The sequence below is a fragment of the Dromiciops gliroides genome, chromosome 6 (genome assembly GCF_019393635.1).
Source record: "Dromiciops gliroides isolate mDroGli1 chromosome 6, mDroGli1.pri, whole genome shotgun sequence".
In the NCBI taxonomy this organism is placed as follows: domain Eukaryota; kingdom Metazoa; phylum Chordata; class Mammalia; order Microbiotheria; family Microbiotheriidae; genus Dromiciops; species Dromiciops gliroides.
In genome coordinates this window covers 107,986,859-108,008,139 of record NC_057866.1, presented here as the reverse complement: position 1 = coordinate 108,008,139, position 21,281 = coordinate 107,986,859, and the positions used below count along the sequence as shown (strand labels likewise).

Sequence of the window (21,281 nt, the reverse complement as noted above, 5' to 3'; positions counted from 1 at the left end):
CTTTAATGCAACATTTCCCGACCCCATCCTCTATTCCAAGCTATCTCTCATAGGCCAATAATTAGCCCATAGAAAATAAATACAAAGCAAATATAAAAGCATATTAGGAAAACTGCACTAGTTGGGGGGATCTGGAGATCAGAAACACCTCTTCCCCAAAGTCCCAAGTCCTACTTCCCAAACCTACAATCACAGTGCTCCCAATGCTAACTACTTTTATCATTAAAAGAAAAACAATGATTGGGCACTTTGCGAACAGGCAAATCATAAGAACCCCAAATGCCACGATGCCTTAGAGATCAGCCACTCCCGTGGCAAAGTAACCCTGCCCAGATATTTGGTATTAGCTGTCCCTGGCACAAAATCATGCCCACCTTAACACCTTGCTAATATAATCTGGCAATAATTTGATAAAAATCAGACTACGCTTTGCCCAGAAATGAGAAAACCTGGCAGAGGTTATATGTACCAGAATGCATGCTAAGCCTAGAATCGGAGTACCCTGGCTCAGATCCTTTCTCTGAGATTTACTGTGGGATCTCAGACAAAGCACTTAACCTCTCTAGGCCTCAGTTTCCTCATCTGTAAAATGAAAGGGTTGGACTTGGTGACTTGTAAGTCCCCTTTCAGCTCTTAAGTCTTTGATCCTGTCATGAGGCTATGAGTAATTGTAGGGCATGGGCAAATATTCATGCTAAATCTCAGTCAATTAGTCATCCAGCTCTATGAACAATCTTCAAAAGGGGGGGACTTCAGGGACTTCTGCCTCCCAGGGCGACCAGCCACATTTGGTGGCCTCAAGACATGAGAAATGCTAGGAAGGACTTTACTGGGGGCAGGGGGACCTGTAAACAAAAATTAATACACTGATGGAGAAATTACCCAATAACAGTGATTTAATGGAGTATCACTTTGGCTCCAGCTCCTTATTTAAAGTCAGTGTTATGTACTGTCTCCAGGCTACATTTTAATAGGCTGTTCCTCTGCACATTTTTGACATTTATAATAATCAAGCTGTTTTGCATGAACTTTTTCACATTGAATGCAGAATGCAATAATGAAGATGGAATATGGAGGGATCCCAAGGAATGGATCGAGAGCCCTTCAAAGGTCAAAAATCTCCATTTAAATTTCTGTACCTGAAGCCTCCCTGGATTCCCTGAATCCTAAGAACTAGTTCACTCTGCTTGCTACATGAAGAGCTACTCAGTTGACCCGATGGAAATGTTAAGTCGCTTTCACTTTTTAACAAATTGTGAGCTTCTAATCCACACGGTCTCTTTGCATCATATCCATAATACCTCATCAGACCATTGAGCACAGTGTGTGCTTGTACACAGTCCAGTAACAATTGGCTTCTGATTGCATATGGAGTTAAGCGACAATGCACTCACTAACACTATATTGTGCCGGTCTCCTATGGAGCAATGTTCAAAATATCGGATCTTGCTTTTCCCCCTTCCATGAGGTTGATTTTAGTTCGCACTGTTATGTGGGGGTGGTATGCTATTTTTTTTTCTTTAAACAGATAACAAGATCAAATTATTTTTATAGTAAATGATTGTTGCTTGATGCTTAAATAATTCCACTGATCTCCTTAATATTTAAGCTAAATTATTTGAAGAAAGAATACACTAATCTAAGTTAAATCATGTTTCTTTGGTCAATATTTTACCAGGTTAAAAAACATCACAAAGATGCTGAATTAATGATGCTTTAAATAGGAAAAAAAAATCGCCATTCAAACTATCAGCATGGACGGCTCCTGGAACATTCGGGCTGTGCTTTCTTTAAATATCATGCATTATTCATCCTTGCTCCACACTGCACTGCAATTCCTCCCTTCCCCCCCCCCCCTTTGGTAAGTTTAATACCAGTTGCCGTATTTGTACTAAAACATTTTCCATGTCAAACATATTTTTTAAAAAATCAAACTTTAAAAGAATTCCCCACGGCACTCCTTTCTCATAACTGTCATGCTTCTTTGGAAATAACTGCATGGTGGGGTTTTGTGGGGTTTCCACCCCCCCTCCCCGTGTGTGTGTGTGTGTGTGTGTGTGTGTGTGTGTGAGAGAGAGAGAGAGAGAGAGAGAGAGAGAGAGAGAGAGAGAGAGAGAGAGAGAGAGAGAGTGAGTGAGTGTTTGGGGCTTGGCAGTTAATTTATTAGTATCTCTGCCACACCCTGCAGTATTCTCCAGCTCACCTGCTGGCTACAAATAGCTTTCATTCTACTATTGACAAGCATCATTTTTTAAAATGTCTTTTAACCTTTCTTCTGGATTGAATCTATGCATCTGAATGTAATCTGTAGAAGGTCATTTCCCAGGGCCATGCTATTGTATCAATACAAAAAAAGAAAAGTTAATACACCTGAGTTAACAGAGTACACTGTTAACATAGGACAGCTAAGAGAGAGGAAGAGGGTAGGTATGGATGGGGCAGGGAAAGAAGAGGAAGGGGGCAGGGAGAGAAGGTGGAGGGGGGCAGGAGAAGGGGGAAGAGAGGGCTTGAGGAGAGATACAAAGGTGGGCAGAAGTGGAAAGAGGAATTACAGATAGGGGAAAGGAAAGGAAAAGAGAAAAAAGGGGAAAGGAAACAGGGAAGGAGAAAGAAAAGGAAGAGCTGGAGAGACACAGAGAGAGGGGGTGGAGTGGGGGAGAGAATGCTTGTTTTAAAGAAAAGTGAGCACTGAGGGTATAAGGAGGTTTAAATTGTTAATTACAGAAGGTACATGCTTTCCCCTCTAATTTTCTCAGTGCAAGAGTCGATCAAGAAAGCTCTCACTAGCTGACTTGGCAAGAAATCAGTCAACATGTTGTAGCAATTTTTTTCAAATTTGTTTCTGGATTTGAAATGCTTGCGTGAGGACCCATTCTTTTTAAATATGTACAAAAGACATGAAGCATGTTGAAACAGGTTAGCTGGAGGTTCCGGTGTAATCTGGCCTTTGCTACCTGAAGTGGAAGTAGAATGCCTCTGACATCCAGGGAGTACCATAATGCCCACTCTGTAACCTGACCTCTTGAGCCTCCCAGCTCTGGCCATTGTCTGCTGATATCTGGAGGCTACTGGAAAGCTATATATATATATAAAAATAATGGTATTTAAAACGTGTGGAAAGCTGCACCCAATTTTAAAACTTTCAGGTGATTCCATCAGAATGGGGGCATTTCAGAGAGAGCAGCACACCCTGGATGAAAAGCAAAGGAGTTCCTAATTTTTCATAGAAATGGCAATGAAGTTGGGCTCAGCAGACCCCATATTCAAGAAGGGAACTGTATTGAGAGGCTAGAGTGCCTTATATTCAACAGAGCTACCTACCTCTTGTAAAAATACTCTTCTCTCTTTCTGCTCAATGTCAAATACGTTTGACTATTGGAACAAAGCCAAGAGTCCCCAGTGACAAATTTTAACCCATTCTCTTCAGTTTCACAAAAGATTTATCTGCCTCCCCACCCCAAATACAAGGGATTTGGCTGGTTCTTTCTCTCCTCTGGTCCCTTGAGATGACCACCATAGGGCTCTGCCTGATTGGAAACATTTAGAGAAGGGAGGGGGCAGGGAGCAGAGAAAATGTGGAACTGGGCAAGCAGACTAGTGGAGACACTTCTACTGCAGCTCTTGACTAATGTGTGATTTCCTACATGATCTATACTCATGTCCTCGACACTGTGTGCTTTAGCAATGGAAAGAGCCCTATTCTGTAAATAAGCATAGCAAGCAGCCATTTATATAGCACTACAAGATTTGCAGAGATGGTACTTTGAAGCCAATAAAGGGAAATGAAACAGAAAAAAATAAAAAATAAATAAAAATTCTACACCTGAGTTCAAAAATTCAAGGCAAGGAGAGGCAAAGAGTTCTAACTCTGCATGAATGGCTGAAAAAGATCTGCCTCTGAGATGGTAGTTCTTTCTCACTTGAGGTATTCAAGATAAGACTGGATGATTACTTGTTAGGGATATCTTGGTGGGGGGAGGAAGAAAGGAGGGAGGAATTCTTGTTCATGTATGCATTGAACTAAAGAGCCTCTGAGATGCCTTCAGCTCTGGAATTCCACAAATCGATTCTTGACTCATGACTGACTTGCTGTTTGACCTTAACACAGACCCCCTTCTATTCTCTGTGTTTCAATTTCCTTTGTTTGACAAATGAAAAGATTGAACTAGGTGATTTTCAAAGTTCCTTCCAACTTTACCCTTCAGAGAGTGTTGCTAGCTGTTCACTTGAAAAAGTGGAAAAATAGAGAAGATACTCCTAGTTCCTGCATTGAGTATTGAATTGAGACACTGGGGACTAGACTATAGACTTGCAGAATCTGAGAGTTAGGTAGCACCTCAGCGGCATTCCAGTTCAAACATGACCTGAGCAGTAATTGATTCTACCGCATTTTCAATAAGTAGCCATCTAGTCTCTGACTGAAGCCCTCCAGTAATGGAAAACCTACTACCTCCTGAAAACAAAACGTTCCACATCTGAGCAACTCCAATCATTAGGAAGACTGACTTCACATTAAACTTGAAATATCTGTAAAGGACCCTGGCCACCTTAGAGAAAGACTATGTACCATGATAGAATAATGTCCCTCTTCTTTAAATGTAATGTCTTCATCATGATCAAGATTCTATTTGTTTGACACTGACAAACTTGGACACACCATGTCACACACATGGAAATCGATGGCTGCACATTTTCAAGTTAACAAGCAAATTGCTGCTCCCTCTGCACTCTGTGGGCATGGCATTGTCAGTTTGGATCTTGCCTTGAGAAAAGGTACCCAGCAGCATGGGCCAGTGAGTAGCAGAAATAGCATTTGTCATTCTCCTCAAAACAAACAACCCCCAAAAGCAACCAAACAACCTCCAAGCACCTAAGACCCATTCTGCTTCTCCTCAGGCCAGAATGACTAGTAAAGGTGTTCTTAATCTTGGTATTAATCTCTGCCTGGCATAACCACTTCTGGACTATTGTGTTTCTTTTGGGGATATTTTTAGGAAGTAAATTGCTGCAGAGTGTCCTGAGGAGGACACCAGGATCATATAAAGACTCAAGAACAAGATATATAACAATGTGTTGAAGGAAACAGGAATGTTTAGGCATCAAGGGGACATGAGAACTATTGAATACACGAAGAATTTGAAAGGCTCAATTGAGAGAGAGAGAGAGAGAGAGAGAGAGAGAGAGAGAGAGAGAGAGAGAGAGAGAGAGAGAGAGAGAGAGAGAGAGATTAACCCTATTGTGATTGGCTTCGGAAGGTAGAACCAAGAACCTAAGGCAAATTTAGGATTAATTCTCCAAGACTGTAATGGGTTGGGGCAGCTAGGTGGCGCAGTGGATAGAGCACTGGCCCTGGAGTCAGGAGGACCTGAGTTCAAATCCGGCCTCAGACACTTAACATTTACTAGCTGTGTGGCCCTGGGCAAGTCACTTAACCCCAATTGCCTCACTAAAAAAAAAAAAATTAAAAAAAAAAAGACTGTAATGGGTTGCCCTTTTTATCCTTCAATCTAATATCATATGATCCTAGGTAATGGCTTGTGGGTAATGTCCTATGCTCTGTTAGTGTGCCACATACCTTCATTCTATTTAAATAGGCACCTCTACTTGCTGCCTGACTGAAGAAGTGAAATCTTACAAAGGATTACAGCGAAGGCCAAAGATGTCAATTATCTGAAGATTTCCAAAATGGCCTTACACAAAGGCCAAATTACCATCAGTCTAGCACATTTAGACTGGTTTCTTGCACTCTGAACATTTAGCCTTGTGCATTAGAGATAGCTGTTTTGATATTTTTTCCCTTACACTAAACTATGAGGGAACAAGAGGAAACAGTCCATGTACTTAGCAGTGTTCTGCACACAGTAGGTGCTTTATAAATGTCCCTTATATTGTACTGTGTTGGATTATATTGTACTGCATTGCATTGTATCTAGTTGTATTGCATTATATTGCATTGGTGTATGAGTATCTAGGGAGAACCAGACTGTTTGGAAGGAAGTTCCCATGGAGCCCTTTCCTTCCCTTTTAGAAAGAACAAATGCTCAAAGCCACATATTACTCTGATCTAGCCCTTTCTCACTGGAAAAAAGATAATCATCTCTACAGCTATGGCCAAAACATGATCCCCAATCCCTTACATTAGATAAGCAGGAAGGAGCACAAAATGAGGCCTTCTCCAAGGGACAACCATTTATTTCTCAATGAACAAAGGCCAATGAGGCTCTGGATGACACTTTTACTAGACAGGGTGTGTAAGGGGGAATTTATATAAATGTCTCTTTTTTGTGGTCTCTGAAATACTGAGTTTCTTGAAAATTTAATCACTACCTCACATGCATTTCAAATGACTTGCAATGGTGTGTGTGTGGGGGGGGGTCTCTTTTGACTCCTTCCTAATAGTAGTATCTTTTTCCAGCCCACCTTTCTAAGAAATAATTCCTTCTCTCTACCATTGACTCACCACTCCATGCCATTTACCACCTTTATAAATCCTCCATCTTTTAAGATTCAGGTACAGCTCTTCAAGGAATTGCTCCCTAACCCCACAAATTCAAAATTATCCTTCTTTCCTAAGATCTCCCATACCACTTTAGCTATGACCCTCCCTATCTTGTATTTTATACTCTAGCTGAGAAGTCCTTTGCCTTATCTCCCCTGGAAGACTATGGGACCCTCAAGGATAAGGAATGCACATTATTTATTTCTGTATGGCCCACAAAAATGGTGAGCAAATGTTTGAATTTGTTGTCCTGCTCATTTTATTTTCTGGTTTAACATTTGTGGTCTCATTTCTTGAGGATGAAAATCTTGATAACACGTCTGAGTTAATGTTCTTGCCTTAGTGAGCAGAGCCAAATGTGTGAATCTTTGATTACGGATGGTCATAGTCATAGAATCCTAGAGTTACAATGGTCCTCAGAGGTCATCTCATGCATTTCATACATGAAAAGGCATTCCTAACAAGTACTTATCCACTTCAAGACTTCTAGTGATGAGGAACTCCGTCCCTATTGAGAGAGTCCATGTTTATGCAGTCTGAAATCTTTCTCTCTATAACTTGAGCACACTGCTCTAGTCCTGCCCACAGAGTCATGAAGTGCAATTCGAATCCGCCTCCATATATGATCCTACCAAATATTTGAAGACTACTATCAGTCCCTCCCTCCAGCCTGCCTCCTTCTCTTCTCTCGGCTACATGTTCCTGGTTCTTTGAACTGATCCTCCTTTGGCCATGATTTCTAGGTCTCCCTCCATGCACATGCTTCTATTTTTTCAATAACCTTCCTAAATAAGGCACTCAAAACCAAGGCTTACATTTCAATAGTTCTTGAAGGTTTAAAACCTACTTTCAATAAAACAGTGTCATGGGTGTTTTCTTTTCCTATTCAGAGGTGATAATAGTGGCTTCATTCCGACTTCACAGATAAGGAAACTGTAGTTTAGTTTGGTTAAGAGGATCATTGACTTTTCTAAGGTAGATAGATGGTAGAGCTAGAACCTAAATCCAGGACTTTTGATATTAATCAAGTCCAGTGGTTTTTCTACTGTACTATTTCCATTGCCTTGCATCACCTACACATCAAGATATTGCTGTTCTTTTCACATTTTGCCTGAATTTTACATAGGATAATTTGTAAGGTTTCCCTACAAGTCAGAATTACAATGCATCATGAAAAAGTCTCCAGAGTGCTGATTTCTTTATCAAGTGTATCTTGATAATTCAAGGATCTGTAATGAGTGGTAAGAATGCTACTTCTTGATGCAGATTGAAACCCTTCTGTAAGCAGGAATTTCAATCCTGTTAGCAGGTAATTTTTTTGTGAGTTGTTCTCATTTTTACAAAAACATAAAACCCAAAACCCCAATCTTTTGATGACTACCTTTTTGGCAATAAGCCCTTCCCAATTTAAGTGTTAGTAGTCCTCCGACAGGTATGAGGGTGGCAACTCAACCCCACATCAAGTCAGGACATCTTACCCATAGGCAAGGCCATGATTAATGACTGGTTCAGTCTTTACTTTAAAGCATCACTTCCACCAGTCAAAATAGAATTCAGACCATATTTTCACAGAATTATCCTCACCAGAAGAAAAGAAATATATATATATATATATATATATATATATATCTGTCATCCTTATGATTGGCACTCATTCCATAGGGAATAAAGTCAAGGGACACCCATTTTACTTCCTTCAATTCCTCAGGAGCCATCAGGCCATAGGACTCTGACTCATCCCCAGCCTAAAATTCATTCAAGCCGGAAGCCTAAGAACGAACTTAGGAAGATTATTTTCAATCCTCTAAGACTACAAGTTCCTTTATTTTTCCATCTCTATAATCATTTGGGTCTTATCAAACATTCTCTGAATTTCCTTCAAGGCAAGACTTCTCTACTAAATATAGAATAGTAATCAAAGACAATGAACCAACCAACCCCCATCAACAGTTAAAGAGACAAAATTCCCTGGGTTCATTTGGTTGATGTTTTAAAAAGCCATTTTGAAATCTTGCCTGAATAAAGGAAGGGCAAAGCAATGTGTTTCATATGGTCTTTACATTTAAAATAGGGGAAAAAAGAAAAAAAAGATAAAACCTGGTGTCTTTGCTCACTTTGTAAACCCCATGATTTATGTCCAAAGAAACTGCTGCACTCAGATTTGGTGGTTAATATATGAAAAAGAACTTGACACAAAAAATTATTAATGAGCAGAACAAGGTCGCTGCTTCTGGGCTGAGGTCACTTACAAAGAATGCACAAATGAAAATAAGGTTGACTTTTATTTACTTAACTATCTTCTTACGGTGGATTCCTTTGGCAACAGATCTTTAAACATTTAAAGTCCTGTTTACAAGGAGGCTCTGAAAGTAGCTTCAAACCATTATGGCCCTAATTGAATTCCCCAGGAGTCCAGTAAACTCAGAGGAATAAAGAAAGAAATCATAACATTTGCTAAATCATCTCAAAACATATTTCACTGCAAGGTTATGTGACCTGTTTCAAGACTTGGCAATGAATGAGGAGGAGCTCCTGGATGCTTTACTATTAGAAAGAAGTCTAAATGTTACCTATTAGTGGCAAGCCAAGTAAATTGCATGATGTTTTGATTTTTTCAACAAAAGGAAGATGACAATCAGGGAGGGATAACATCTTCTACTGCATGTGACCCCTCTCCTTTAAGGAAGTTAAAGCTCTCAGAAGGAGAAGGGGTAGGTATAACATTCTAGGCAACTACTGGTTATAGAGGGAATAGGCATAGCTGAAAACATCAAGTGTTCTACCTCCAAATGTCATACCGACCTGTTACAAATGGGAATCACAAAGACATAACTAGGGGGCAATGCTAAAAGTACTAAAAGTAGGACTACTAGGAAGCAAAGCTTTATTTCTTGAGCAAAACATAAATGGTTTTCTGTGCCTAATTAGCCTAGCATTTCCTAATAGTCCCAGAATAACTTGCAGCTAAACTTCTGAGTATCTTATTTCCACCCATCTCCTTTTGTGAACAACTGCTTCAATGTGTTCTGAGCTTCCCAAGCAAAAAAACTGGGTTCTCCTAACAGCATTTCTAAAGTAGCTACAGCAGGTCCCTCTCTGCTTACCTGGTTTGTACGGTATTCCAGAGGGGAAGAGGAATCCCTGTTGGGCAGCAGCAGCTGCCGCCAGTGTCCGCTGGTCGTGTGGAAAAATTGGGATCATGAGCGGAGGCATGTGACCCTGAACCTGCTAAACAGAAGAGAGCCTATGATCAGACATAGTGCAAATGTGTCTTGACAGGTATTTATTTTCCATTGCTTATAGAGATCCATGTGCTTCCACAGCCACTTCTTCCCCTGCCCCTGCTCAATCTGCTCCCAAATCCAGGCCAAAGACATAACATTGCATCCAACCCACCAAACCAGGAAATGCAAGGCTGACAGAATAGGCAGGGGTGCTAGAGATCATCCATTGCCGGTTTTCCTAATCTTGAATCCATAAACTTCTTTTTAAAATCTGGATAAGTATTTCATTAAAATTATTTTTCTTTGTAATTCTATATATTTTATTTTATGCATTTAAAAATGTGGAGGATTCTAGACTGCTAATGGGATCTATGAGATACACACAAAAAAAGGTTAAGAGCCCCTGTTCTAGCCCAATGCCCTCATTATACACATGAGAAAACAGAGAACTCAACAAGAGAAGGGATTCTTACTCCTTTCCTTCCATTTTAGGGAGTTAATTATCTTTAGACACTTATCTTTTCCTTATTAGTTTAAGAGGCCCAAGGTTAACAGCCTGTCTTAAGCTTATATTAATTGTGGCCAGGAATCTTGTAATAGCCACCTTACTAGCTTCCCTACCTCTTCCTACCTCCAGTCTGTCACTCACAGGGCTATGTAAGTCATTTTCCTAATGCACAGGTTCTGACCACTTCTCCTCCCTGCCTAGATTCTAAATTTCATGAAGTCAAGAGCCATATGCCATCTAAACCTTGCATTCTCCCCCCTCATCCCTGAGCCCATGAGAGTACGTTGTACACAATTGTTAATCAACTGTTGGACTGAAATTTGTTGAGATTTTACCGGTTTTTTTGCAGGAAAGAAAGGAAAAGACCAAGCTGGTTATTTTATTTATTTATTTGTGGAGCAAGGAGGGTTAAGTGACTTGCCCAGGGTCACACAACTAGCAAGTGTCAAGTGTCTGAGGTCAAATTTGAACTCAGGTCCTCCTGAATCCAGGGCCAGTGCTTTATCCACTACGCTACTTAGCAGAGGCCTAAGCTGCTATTTCAAATCAAGCCAACAATGTGCCTGCTATGTTCCAGACATTGTGCTAAATGATGGGGATACAAAGAGAAAGAGAGAGAGAGAGAGAGAGAGAGAGAAACACATGATAGATAAAAGACAAATACAAGACAGACAAATAAATACTAGATAGATATAGATAAAAGATAAATACATGATAAAGAGGTAAAAGATTAATACAAGATGGATAAAAGATAAACAAGATAGACAAATAAATGCCACATAAGTAGACATAGATAAAAGATAAATAAAAACAAGATAAATAAATGCTGGATAGGAAGGAAGGAAGGGAGGGAGGAAGCAAGCAAGCATGCTTAGGTGTCTTTCTGTCTTGAAAGGAGGGGTTAGTGGTCTTGGGTTGGGAAATATTATTCAGCTGTTATATACTCAAAAGGAAGTATCTCTCCACCTCCGGTAGCTCACTCTACAGCCTCAAAGCAGTATGTTTAGCAGCCTTCTTAGAAATCCCTGCCCCCTTCTCCCCGCCTCCCTACCATGCTTCAGATTTAAGACCACCACATTTTGGCTCCCAATTAGACTAATATTCTTTGCTATACACACCTCCGTGTAACATATAAATTGCTTGTCTGTCTAAACAGTTTTACAGCCCTGTGTACGATCGTGTAGCTCAGTAATTATGGAGTTGTATTCAGAGAGCATTTCTGAATAAATCCTACTTTATCAAATTTCATTTGACCTTAATAAATGTATCAAAGAGCACAAAAATGCAAAAGGAGAAAATTCTTCACCTTCTATCAGCATTTGTATGCTACATATAAAAAATTAGGGCTGGGGTAGATGAAACCCTGCCTCCTACAATATCTCTGCTTTTTCTCAACTCTCTCTCTGTCCCTCTTGGTCTTTCTAGGTCTCTCTCTGTCTCTCTGTCTCTGTATCTCTCTCTCTCTCTCTCTCTCTCTCTCTCTCTCTCTCTCTCTCTCTCTCTCTCCCTCCCTCCCTCCCTCCCTCCCTCCCTCCATCTCTCTCTGTCTCTATCTGTCTCTATCTGTGTGTATGTCTGTCTGTCTGTCTCTCTCTCTGGGTCTCTCTCTGTCTCTGACTCTCTCTATTTCTCTCTCTATCTCTATTTCTGTGTCTCTGTCTGTCTGTCTCTCACAGTAGAATCCTTTGGCAAACATTTTTTTCCCGGATGCTGGGTAACATTATGGGGCAGTTTCTATTCTAGCCTTCAACACTATAATATCACACAGTCAGTTTTTAATCTGCTTTGATTAAAGAAAAGTAAACATTTAAAGGAACACCTATCAAAACTAGGAAGTATTAATGGAATTACCAAGTCAAATCAAACAGGGTTTGCAGACTTCTTCCCTGCTGTGAAAGGGAACCATTTACAGAGGTACCAAATGTCACAATTGGAAGGGAGGTTCTAGTTTGACTCCTTAATTTTACAGATGAAGAAACTGAGGCCCTTAGAGGTTAAGTGACCCGCTGAAGGTCACCCAGGTGCCCCAAGAAGGGACAGAGCTGGGACTCATACTCAGGTCTCTTGACCACAAGTCATCCCATATCCCATTAAAAAGTCAAACTCAACATCAAAAGTACTTCAACCTTCTCCCCCTTTTAATTCCTAAACCTTTCTTTTTTTGGTCAAATCCCATATGTTGACCTATGACATTGTTTAAATAGTGCCAAATTTCCTTGTCATATCCTCACTCCTTCCACAATCACTGATGCAGTACAGAAATGCTGCGTGCGTCCATAAGGCTTAATTTACCAACAACTTTTCTCTGGGGACGGCCCAAAGATGTAGGTTAATAAAGGTCAAGGGAAAAATAAACACTTTACAGTATTTTTCTGAATTCATTTCTCAGGAAAATCAACTTCTAATAAAAAGGTCTTTGTGCAATTACTACTTTGCCAGTGGGGCGTGGAAGAAACTAGCTTTGGGCAGCTATTTCTTTCATTTTAGCTGAGGTAAGTAAGCCCTGCCTTTGGGCTGTTAGTAGTACAGGCTTAACTTGGTTAAATTGGAGCTGATCCCCCAAGTGCTCATTCCTGGACTTTAACTCTGTGAAACAATGCGAGGGATGCTGCTGGTCACCCAGGAAAAACTCTAGGAGAGGGATGGAGACCTGGGTTCAGGTCCCAGCATCACTACCTATTAGCTGTGTGAACTTGGGCTTCCCTCAATTTTCTCATCTAAAATAAGGGGGAGAAGGAGAAAATCTAATGACCTTTAAGGTTCCTCTCCAGGGCTAAAAGTCTATGATTCTATAAAGCAAAGGGTACAGGTACTTTTTAATGTTGCTTGGCAAAAAGGTGGATCAGGGGAAATACTGTGTTTTCTTCTGGAGAGGATGAAATCCTGAAAGGAGGGGAGCTATAAAAATCCTTTCCACATTGTCAATGCTGTATGGCCAAAGGCGGTCAGCCAAGGTCTAAGGTTTCTGTGCTACTGTAAAAAGACCAGCATTCATAGCATCATCGATTAAAAATTGGAAAGAAGCTTGGAAGTTATCTAGCACAAACCCCTGATTTTACAGATGAAGAAACTGAGGCCCAGAAAAATCAAAGACTTTGCCCAAGACCAAAAAGGCATTAAGAGATAGAGCCAGGATCTGAACCCAGTTACCTCTCACACTCTTTCTGCTATGCCCAGGAGCTTTGCTGAAACAAGAATGTGAGACCTGGGGAAGGAGTTTGGAAAGCATGCTATATGAGAATTGGTGAAAGGCACAAGGATAGTTAGAAGACTTGGAGCAGGTAGGGAGGGAATGGGGTATGATCACTGTGTTCTAATATTTGAAAGATTGTTAAGTGGAAAAGGGAAGAACACTGGCCTTTGAATCACAAAATCCTGAGTTCAAATTCCAGCTCTCTGGACCTGAACAAGTCACTTTCCCCTTTGAGGTCAGTGTTCTCATCTCTAAAATCATAGGCCTGGATTAGGTGACTGCTAAGGTCCCTTCCAGGCAGCCAGGTGGTGTAATAGATAGAGCACCAGGCCTTAGATCAAATCCGGCCTCAGACACTTACTAGGTATGTTAACCTGGGCCAGTCACTTAACTCTGTTTGCCTCAGTTCCCCCTCTGCAAAATGAACTGAAGAAGGAAATGGCAAACCAGTCTAGTATCTTTGCCATAAAAACCCCAAATGGGGTTATGGAAAGTCAGACATGACCAAAATGACTCAACAACAAATATCCTTTCCAATTCTAATAGGTGATGAGTCTAGGCTTATTTTAAGTATCTCTAAAATGCAGAACTTGAAGCAATGAGGGACAGAAACAAGCTGTCAGACCTTAGATTTGAACAAGTGATTTTCCTTCTTTTGTTCAATGAAAGACTTGTCCAAAACTTGGATTTTCTTGTGTGGTTAGAAAGAAACTTCTCCACCCTAGAACCATGAAAACAGAAGGCAGATGTCCACCCAACTAAGATGCTATGGAAATAATTCCAACACTGCCTGAGAGATTGGATGATTTCATAGATCCTCCCAACTCAGATTTTGGTGATTCAGACAGCATACGTATATGAATATAGAGTAGCCATGATATCATTAGGGACTTTGTCACCATCACATTTAGTAGTGATACACAAAACTATCTTTCTGACATATAACTATTTTAGGGATGAATACCCAAGTAGATTTCAGAACTTACTTTAGCAAAAAAGAGGCTTGAAACCAGAAATACCATATTCTTCCAGTTCTTAGCTAAAACTATGACTCAGCATCAAGAAGGTTGCCAAAGTTCATAGGTTACCAATAGGAGAGAATTTTCATTGACTTTGCAAATGTTAAAATTTTAAGGCCTAAACATTATTTCATCAAGGGAGGTGTTTATTGAGATACCTAGCTCTCTGGCAAGCACAAAAGTCCAAGAATAACAAGTATCAGCATATCAACATATCATCTGAAGGAGCCAGATGAAACCATTTTCCACCACAAAATCTTAATGAGGAAGATGTTACACAAGATGGCCACCAAGGTCCCTTGGAGCTCCATATCTGTGATCCTATATCAGAAACCAAAAGTTTTACCAGCCCAATGTATACAGTAAGAAAGAGAATAAAGATGGATCATTAATCACAGAATAATCAATCAATCCTCTACCATACAGGTAAATTTAAATTTATTTCAATTCTGTTGACCAAAAATGTATTAAATGTTTCATGCATATGAAGCTTTGTGTCAAGTCAAACCACTTCCTAGTCTACTGCTTTTTCCCCCACAATACCCTATTTTCTTGCAATATGCAACAATAGAGAAAAGGTGGGCAGTTTATTTCAATTAGCTTGTTGATTATAAATCATGACCAGAGAGTGGTGCGGGAAGGAAAAGAGGTGGGTCAGTCATGTAGAAAGAATCAAGGATAACAGAGGGATGCAGTAAAATATCCTAGGAACAGTCAAAGATATAGAGAATGGCAACCTGTGTGTAAGGAGATCCTTGATCCTTGATCATCCAGTGATATGGCCAAAAATCACACTGGATGGAAAGGTAGGAAAGGCATGGTGAAAATACCCACACAGAAGTACTAAAATGTGGAGTTTCATGATTGAAATAATATGAATGAATATTATTTGCTTTAATAGAGCTCTTTGTAAATTTCTTCTATTAATTACCAAGATATGGTCTTAAGCCAGTATTCATACACAGAATGTTAGAGCCAGAAGGGGCCTCAGAAATCACCTCTGACCTCTTTTTCTTTTCTTTTCTATTCTATTCTTTTCTAAGCATATGAAGAAAGAAGCTCAGAGGACAAGTGATTTGCCTAATGGCCTACAGTGAGCCAGGGACTGGGGAAAACTGAGAAGAGCATTGAGACTCCTGCTCCCCAGAGCTTCCTAGCCCACTACCCAGCCTCATCACTGTTCTTCCCTCCAGTAATTTTTTTCTAGTTTGGTTTTTGTAATATACACACTAGCCGGGGTCATTCAATACTCCAAATGCAAAATGTGCTCCTAAGTTATTTTAAATAAGATACAGATGCAAAGCTTTAAAAATGCCCTTTGCCAAGGACAAACAAGAATGCTCTCTGCCAGTCCAGTCTGAGCTAAGGAACAGAAGAGTGAAACTCTTCTTTTGGAGTTCATGTCAGAATGCTAAGGAAGCACAACATAACCCCAGGCTAAAAGTGATCACTGAACTGAGAAGGTCTCCAGAAAAGAAAACAGGGACACCCAAATGCAAATGCAAATAGTGTCTTAAGGTGTGATGGTGGAGGTGTCTTGAGCTATGGGTGGACGCAAGGGCCTGTGTCCCCAGGCTCCCCCCAGCCCCACCCTGGCATTTGATAAGTAGAGTGCAATTTCTTGGAAAGAACAACAATGGACACTTCGCGGGAATTTTGCACATGATCTACCTTCATGGGGCTTAGGATGGCTCAGAGTGGATGAAGTGTTGGGGAGGACCTAAGTTCATAACTGGCCTTTAGATACTTAGTAGCTATGTGACCTTGGCCAAATCATTTAAGCTCCCCAGCCTTAGCTTCTTCATTGTAAAATGGGAAGAAATAATAATAATAATAAAATGCCTACTTCAGGAGGATGAAATGAGAGAACACATATAAAGTTCTTTTGTACATGTTAAGGTGCCATATCATGCTAGCTTCTGCTACTACAAAAATATACTAGTGCATTTCAGAAATATGAACAATGAAGGTTTTCCAAAGTAAAGGTGGAAACGAAAGAACAAGTTGGATCATATTGAGAGGATGTTGAGCATATTGGAGAGTATGGTAGAGGCAGAGCTGTTAAAGGAATCTGGAGATGTTTAGTGTGAAGGTTTGATTTGGGTGGTTGTGGGGTAGTGAGGAAGATGACCACATCTCCAAGGATCCCAAAGTCCACCATGCAGAAAAGGCCCCAGAGGGAAGAACTAAGTCCAGTAAGAAACATAATAAGTTCTTTCGATGTCAGCGTGTTGGACTTGGATGTATAAAGACCTGGGTTCAAATCTTGCCTCAGATACTTATTAGCTGCATGTTAATGTGAGGATCAGATAAGTAACATATGTGAAGTGCTTTGCATTGATTAAAACACCGTATAAATGTCAGTTACTATATGTGTTGTTTCTCCCAGTAAAATATAAGTTCCTTGAAGCAGGGACTTTTTTTTCCCATTCCTGTCTTTGTGCCTGGAACAAAGTAGGCCTTTAATAAATGCTTCTTGATTGATTTATTGATTATACATGAAGGGTTGATGTGTGAAAGGAAAGAACTAGGACTAACAGACAGAACTTATGAGGAGTCCGGTCAATGAGAAAAGCTTTGTCATCATCACAGCTGTCCAACAATGGGATAAACTGCTGCCTCATGCCCCATCACAGGATGTGTTCGAGTAAGAATGCATGACCACCTCTGCTTGAAAATGGTATAGAAGGGATTCCTGCACATGGTAGTGGGTTAGACTAAATAACTTCTGCAATCCCTTCTAATGCTGAGATTCCGTGATTCTAAGCATGCCTCATTTTGGCAAGCTTTCAAAGGAATGATAACGGCTTAGAATGTAGCAGAGTATTGCAGACCAGAAAACATTTCCAACTGCATGACTGTTTAGGAAGCCTGCCCACCTGGCCAAGTAGGAGATTCTCAGTTAAAATAACAAAAAAGTTCCCTCTGTGAACATCATCTCTATTTTGCTTTCTTAGGAGGGCTTGGATTGAAATTGGGGTCATGGAGGACAAATCTGGGGGAATGGGAACAGTGAGATAATTTGGTAGGGTTAGGGTAGGGAAGCAGGGCTCGAAGGTTCTTCTACATGCATCTGGGTCACAAGAGTTTAATATGAATATAAAACACCTCCTCCTACCTGTACAAGGCAAGGATTCCAGTTTGCAGCTGAAGGCAACAGCCAGATTGCCTCAGCTGTGATCCTTAGGGCAGTAATGCAGAAAAAAATCCTCCCACAACAAGGAAGAAAGCCCGAAGCCCCATGCCTAGCCTTCTTCTGGCTGCTTTTTCTAATCCTTCCTTTCATCTTCCTTCCAGGATTCTCTCTTCCTCAAATCACCCCAGCTTTACATTTGCAGACCTGTCAAGGGAGTCAGATACATGGGAAGCAGCAATCCCCCAAAGATGGAAAATTAATATTTTACTGAAGAAAGAAAAAAAATCAGATTCCAGATTCCATTGAAGCAGCAGATCTTCCCACAGCATGCTAGGAAAAGTTCTTGAAAATCTTTATCCTTGTACCTAGATTTTTCTGGTCCAGTTTTGAGGGCTCTTTAATAACCCCTATAAGTGAAAACAATTCTGGTCCTGCAATTCTAGGTCTTGGGAGTCAAGAAAAGCTGGGTTCACAGGATCATAAGATCATTGATTAGGAGCAAAAGGAAAATTTAGAAGCCATTTAAGTCCAACCCCTTCACTTTATAGATGAGGCTCCAAGAAGTTCATCTTTGCTCCGAGTCACACAGTTAGCAAAAATCAGAGGTAGGATTTTAATCTGGGTCTTTTGACACCAAATCCAGCATTCTTTCCATCATACCTTTCCAGTCTCTGACACTTACTAGCTGTGTGACCCTAGGCAAGTCACTTAACCTCTCTGGGACTCAGTTTCCTCATCTGTAAAATGGGTATCATAAGAGTACCTCGTTTTAAAGATTATTGTGCAGATCTGATGAGACAATGTGTGTCAATGACCTCATCTATCTTAAATCACTATACAAATGTCAGCTGTCGTTATTGTTGTTATTACTATTCTAAAAATACGAAAGCAAATTGTAATCTTCTGATGGCCAGTGGATACAACCCCTAGCCGGCTGCCCAGAACAGCATGGAGACTAAAATGCCAACCACGGTTCTGTGTCAGGCAGGCTTAATCAGTAGCCGGTGAAAGCTATATAATGGATGCCCCAAAGCACAACTGTCCATTAATGCGAAACTTGCCAAGTCCCCGGCCAAAAGCTTTGTCCTTTTACACATTCTTCATCAAATCGGCGACATGCCCAGAAATTTTAATTGCCAGGATGTTCCTCAGGTCTCTCAGAAAATCAAGACAGCAGCAGATGCCGGTGAAACACTTCGACTCTGTCTCTTCCCATTCGTCAAAAATAGCGGCATTGTTGCCGAGACACTCTCCCCTTTTGTCTCCTCAGTGCTAAGTTGTTGATGATGCCACTTTGTGCCATCTGCCCCAGAGCTTCATTAAAGATACATGAATGGGCTAACCGGCCTGATATCTTGTAAGGAACAGGTGCTATTGTTTGTCCCTGAAGACTCGCACTAAAGATCTGACTCAGAATACTTGAGAATAGAGCATCTGTAGCAGTCAGCCAGAGAGCAACTTGGCAGAGACCCTGCTCTGCCACTAATATGCAAACAGAGGGACACTCAGGGGGGCTCATTTTCTCTTTCATGAAGATTATTTAACTTTTGTACTGATGGGCGATAAGTATTTGTATTGGAAATCATGGGCATGTGAATATCCACGCCTGAATTGGAGACCCTAAGTAAGGAGAGTTTGGGGGCAAGGGGTTTCAAACAAATTGCTTTTTACTTACACTTTGGAGTTTTAGAATTCTTAAAACCACTGCAAAGACTGTTTCCATTGTGAGGGGGAAAATAAGGAAAGAAAGAAATAGCAAGCCAATCCCCTTGATAACTCTCTTATTTATTACAAAGAATAGTCCTAAGCTATTTGCATAAGACACTGCTCGAGAAGGAAGCACAGCTTAGGATCAAACAGAAGCAATGGAAAATGTTGCAGGAAAAGATCCAAAGATCCTTCCATCCTCCCATATGAGCAACCAAAGAGATTCCTTAGACCATGGGAAGTCAGTCTCTCTCTCTCTCTCTCTCTCTCTCTCACACACACACACACACACACACACACACACACACACACACACACACACACACACACACACACACACACACACGAACACAGAATTCCCCCAGAAAATGGCAACCAGAATAAAATGAGAAGGAAGGAAGCAAGGGTTTGGAGGAGAAAGATTAGAAAACAGAATCTTCTGGGTCGCTAAAGGTTAGACAGAAATTCCTTTTGGTTTCAACCACTTTACACACACATTTTTTTTAAACAAATATGATCCTTTGCTCCCTGAGCCAGCACACTTTAGTGAGCACCGTCCCTACTTTATTTGATGATGTTTAATGTATATCACACAAATTGGTCCTTAGTTACCTTCTGCAGTGTGTTGTTCACTAAAGCATGGCTACAAAGAGATATTTAGCTCCTCCCCTCTCAGGATAGGAGTTTTTTATACTTCTTGGAAACTGGTGTACTGGTTGTTCCCCCTTTAGGAAATTGTATTTCTAGCCTCCGTGCTTTTGCCTAGGATGTTTCCTTTACCTGGAACGTTCTTTCAATTTTTTTTAACTTTATGGAAATACTACATTTGCTTCTGTCTTCTAAAAATGGAGTGGGGAAGGGAGAGGGGGCAGGGGCATTGGGTATATAAATCTTTAACATTGAAGGTTCAGGTTAATACAATTAACTGGTCATACTTCAACTCTCCTCTGCCCTGGTCAGATCACATCTGGAGTAACTGCATGAAGTTCTGGGAGCCACATTTTATGTTGGACATTGATGAGTGTCAGAGAATTCCGAAGAGACTGGCCAGGGTGGTGAAGGGCCTTAAGCTCAAAACAAATGAGAAGCAGTGGAAGGAACTGAGGATAGTTATAGATATAGAGGAAAAAAAATAATAAAAGATGATAGCTACAGTTGGGTGTGTAGTGAGGGGAAAGTATTTTAATTTATTTCACGTAGAAGAGGTTTTAGACTTGTTCTGCCTGGCCCCAGAGGGTAGAATAAAAAGCAATGGGTTAGAAATGTTTCAGAGGAAAATTTATAGAGGATGTGATGAAAGAAGAATTCAAGAAACACAATAGAACAAAATGATATCAGCCTCTAGAGGCACTTTTCCAATGAGATATCTCCGAACCATACACCAAAACTGTTCGAGATTCCTTAAAAGACATAATAAGAGAAATAGCTGTCCAATGGCCCTTTGATCATAAGCATAAGGCATGGCATAAATCAAGGCAATGTATTCTAGCCAGAGGAGTTTATCATGGTGATAGAGGAGTTCTAGCATAGAACCCAGATTGAAGAATGATTCTCTGTGAAGGGTAAGATGCTTCCTGTTTGCAAAAAACATTGCATCAAGCTCCAGAATGTTGCAGATCCTCCAGGAAGAGCTTTATAACCACACAAAAGAATTTGACCTAACCATCAACACAGGGAAGATTAAGTGGATGAGGAATGTTTATTGTCCAGATTATGACATTCAATATGGATGTACCTAGAGACTTTGTGTATATATAGATATACAATATGTGTATGGATATAGATATGTATATATCTTTATATATACACATGTGTATATACGCACACTTATACATCTATACTGATGTATATGCACATATACTATACATTTATACATATACATACATATATGTATATATACACAAATATATTATGTGTATATATATGTGTACACTCTCTCTCTCTCTCTCTCTCTCTCTATATATATATATATATATATATATGAATGACAGAGAT

At 40.3% G+C, this 21,281-nt stretch overlaps 1 protein-coding gene across 1 annotated transcript in view; it reads right to left on the bottom strand.

The window, feature by feature from the left end:
• Nucleotides 1–21,281, bottom strand: part of SOX6 (SRY-box transcription factor 6) — a 375,577-nt gene that overhangs the window by 131,691 nt on the left and 222,605 nt on the right. The window contains 1 exon segment of the mRNA XM_043971912.1: nucleotides 9,604–9,724. Coding sequence (XP_043827847.1) covers nucleotides 9,604–9,724 — 121 coding nt within the window.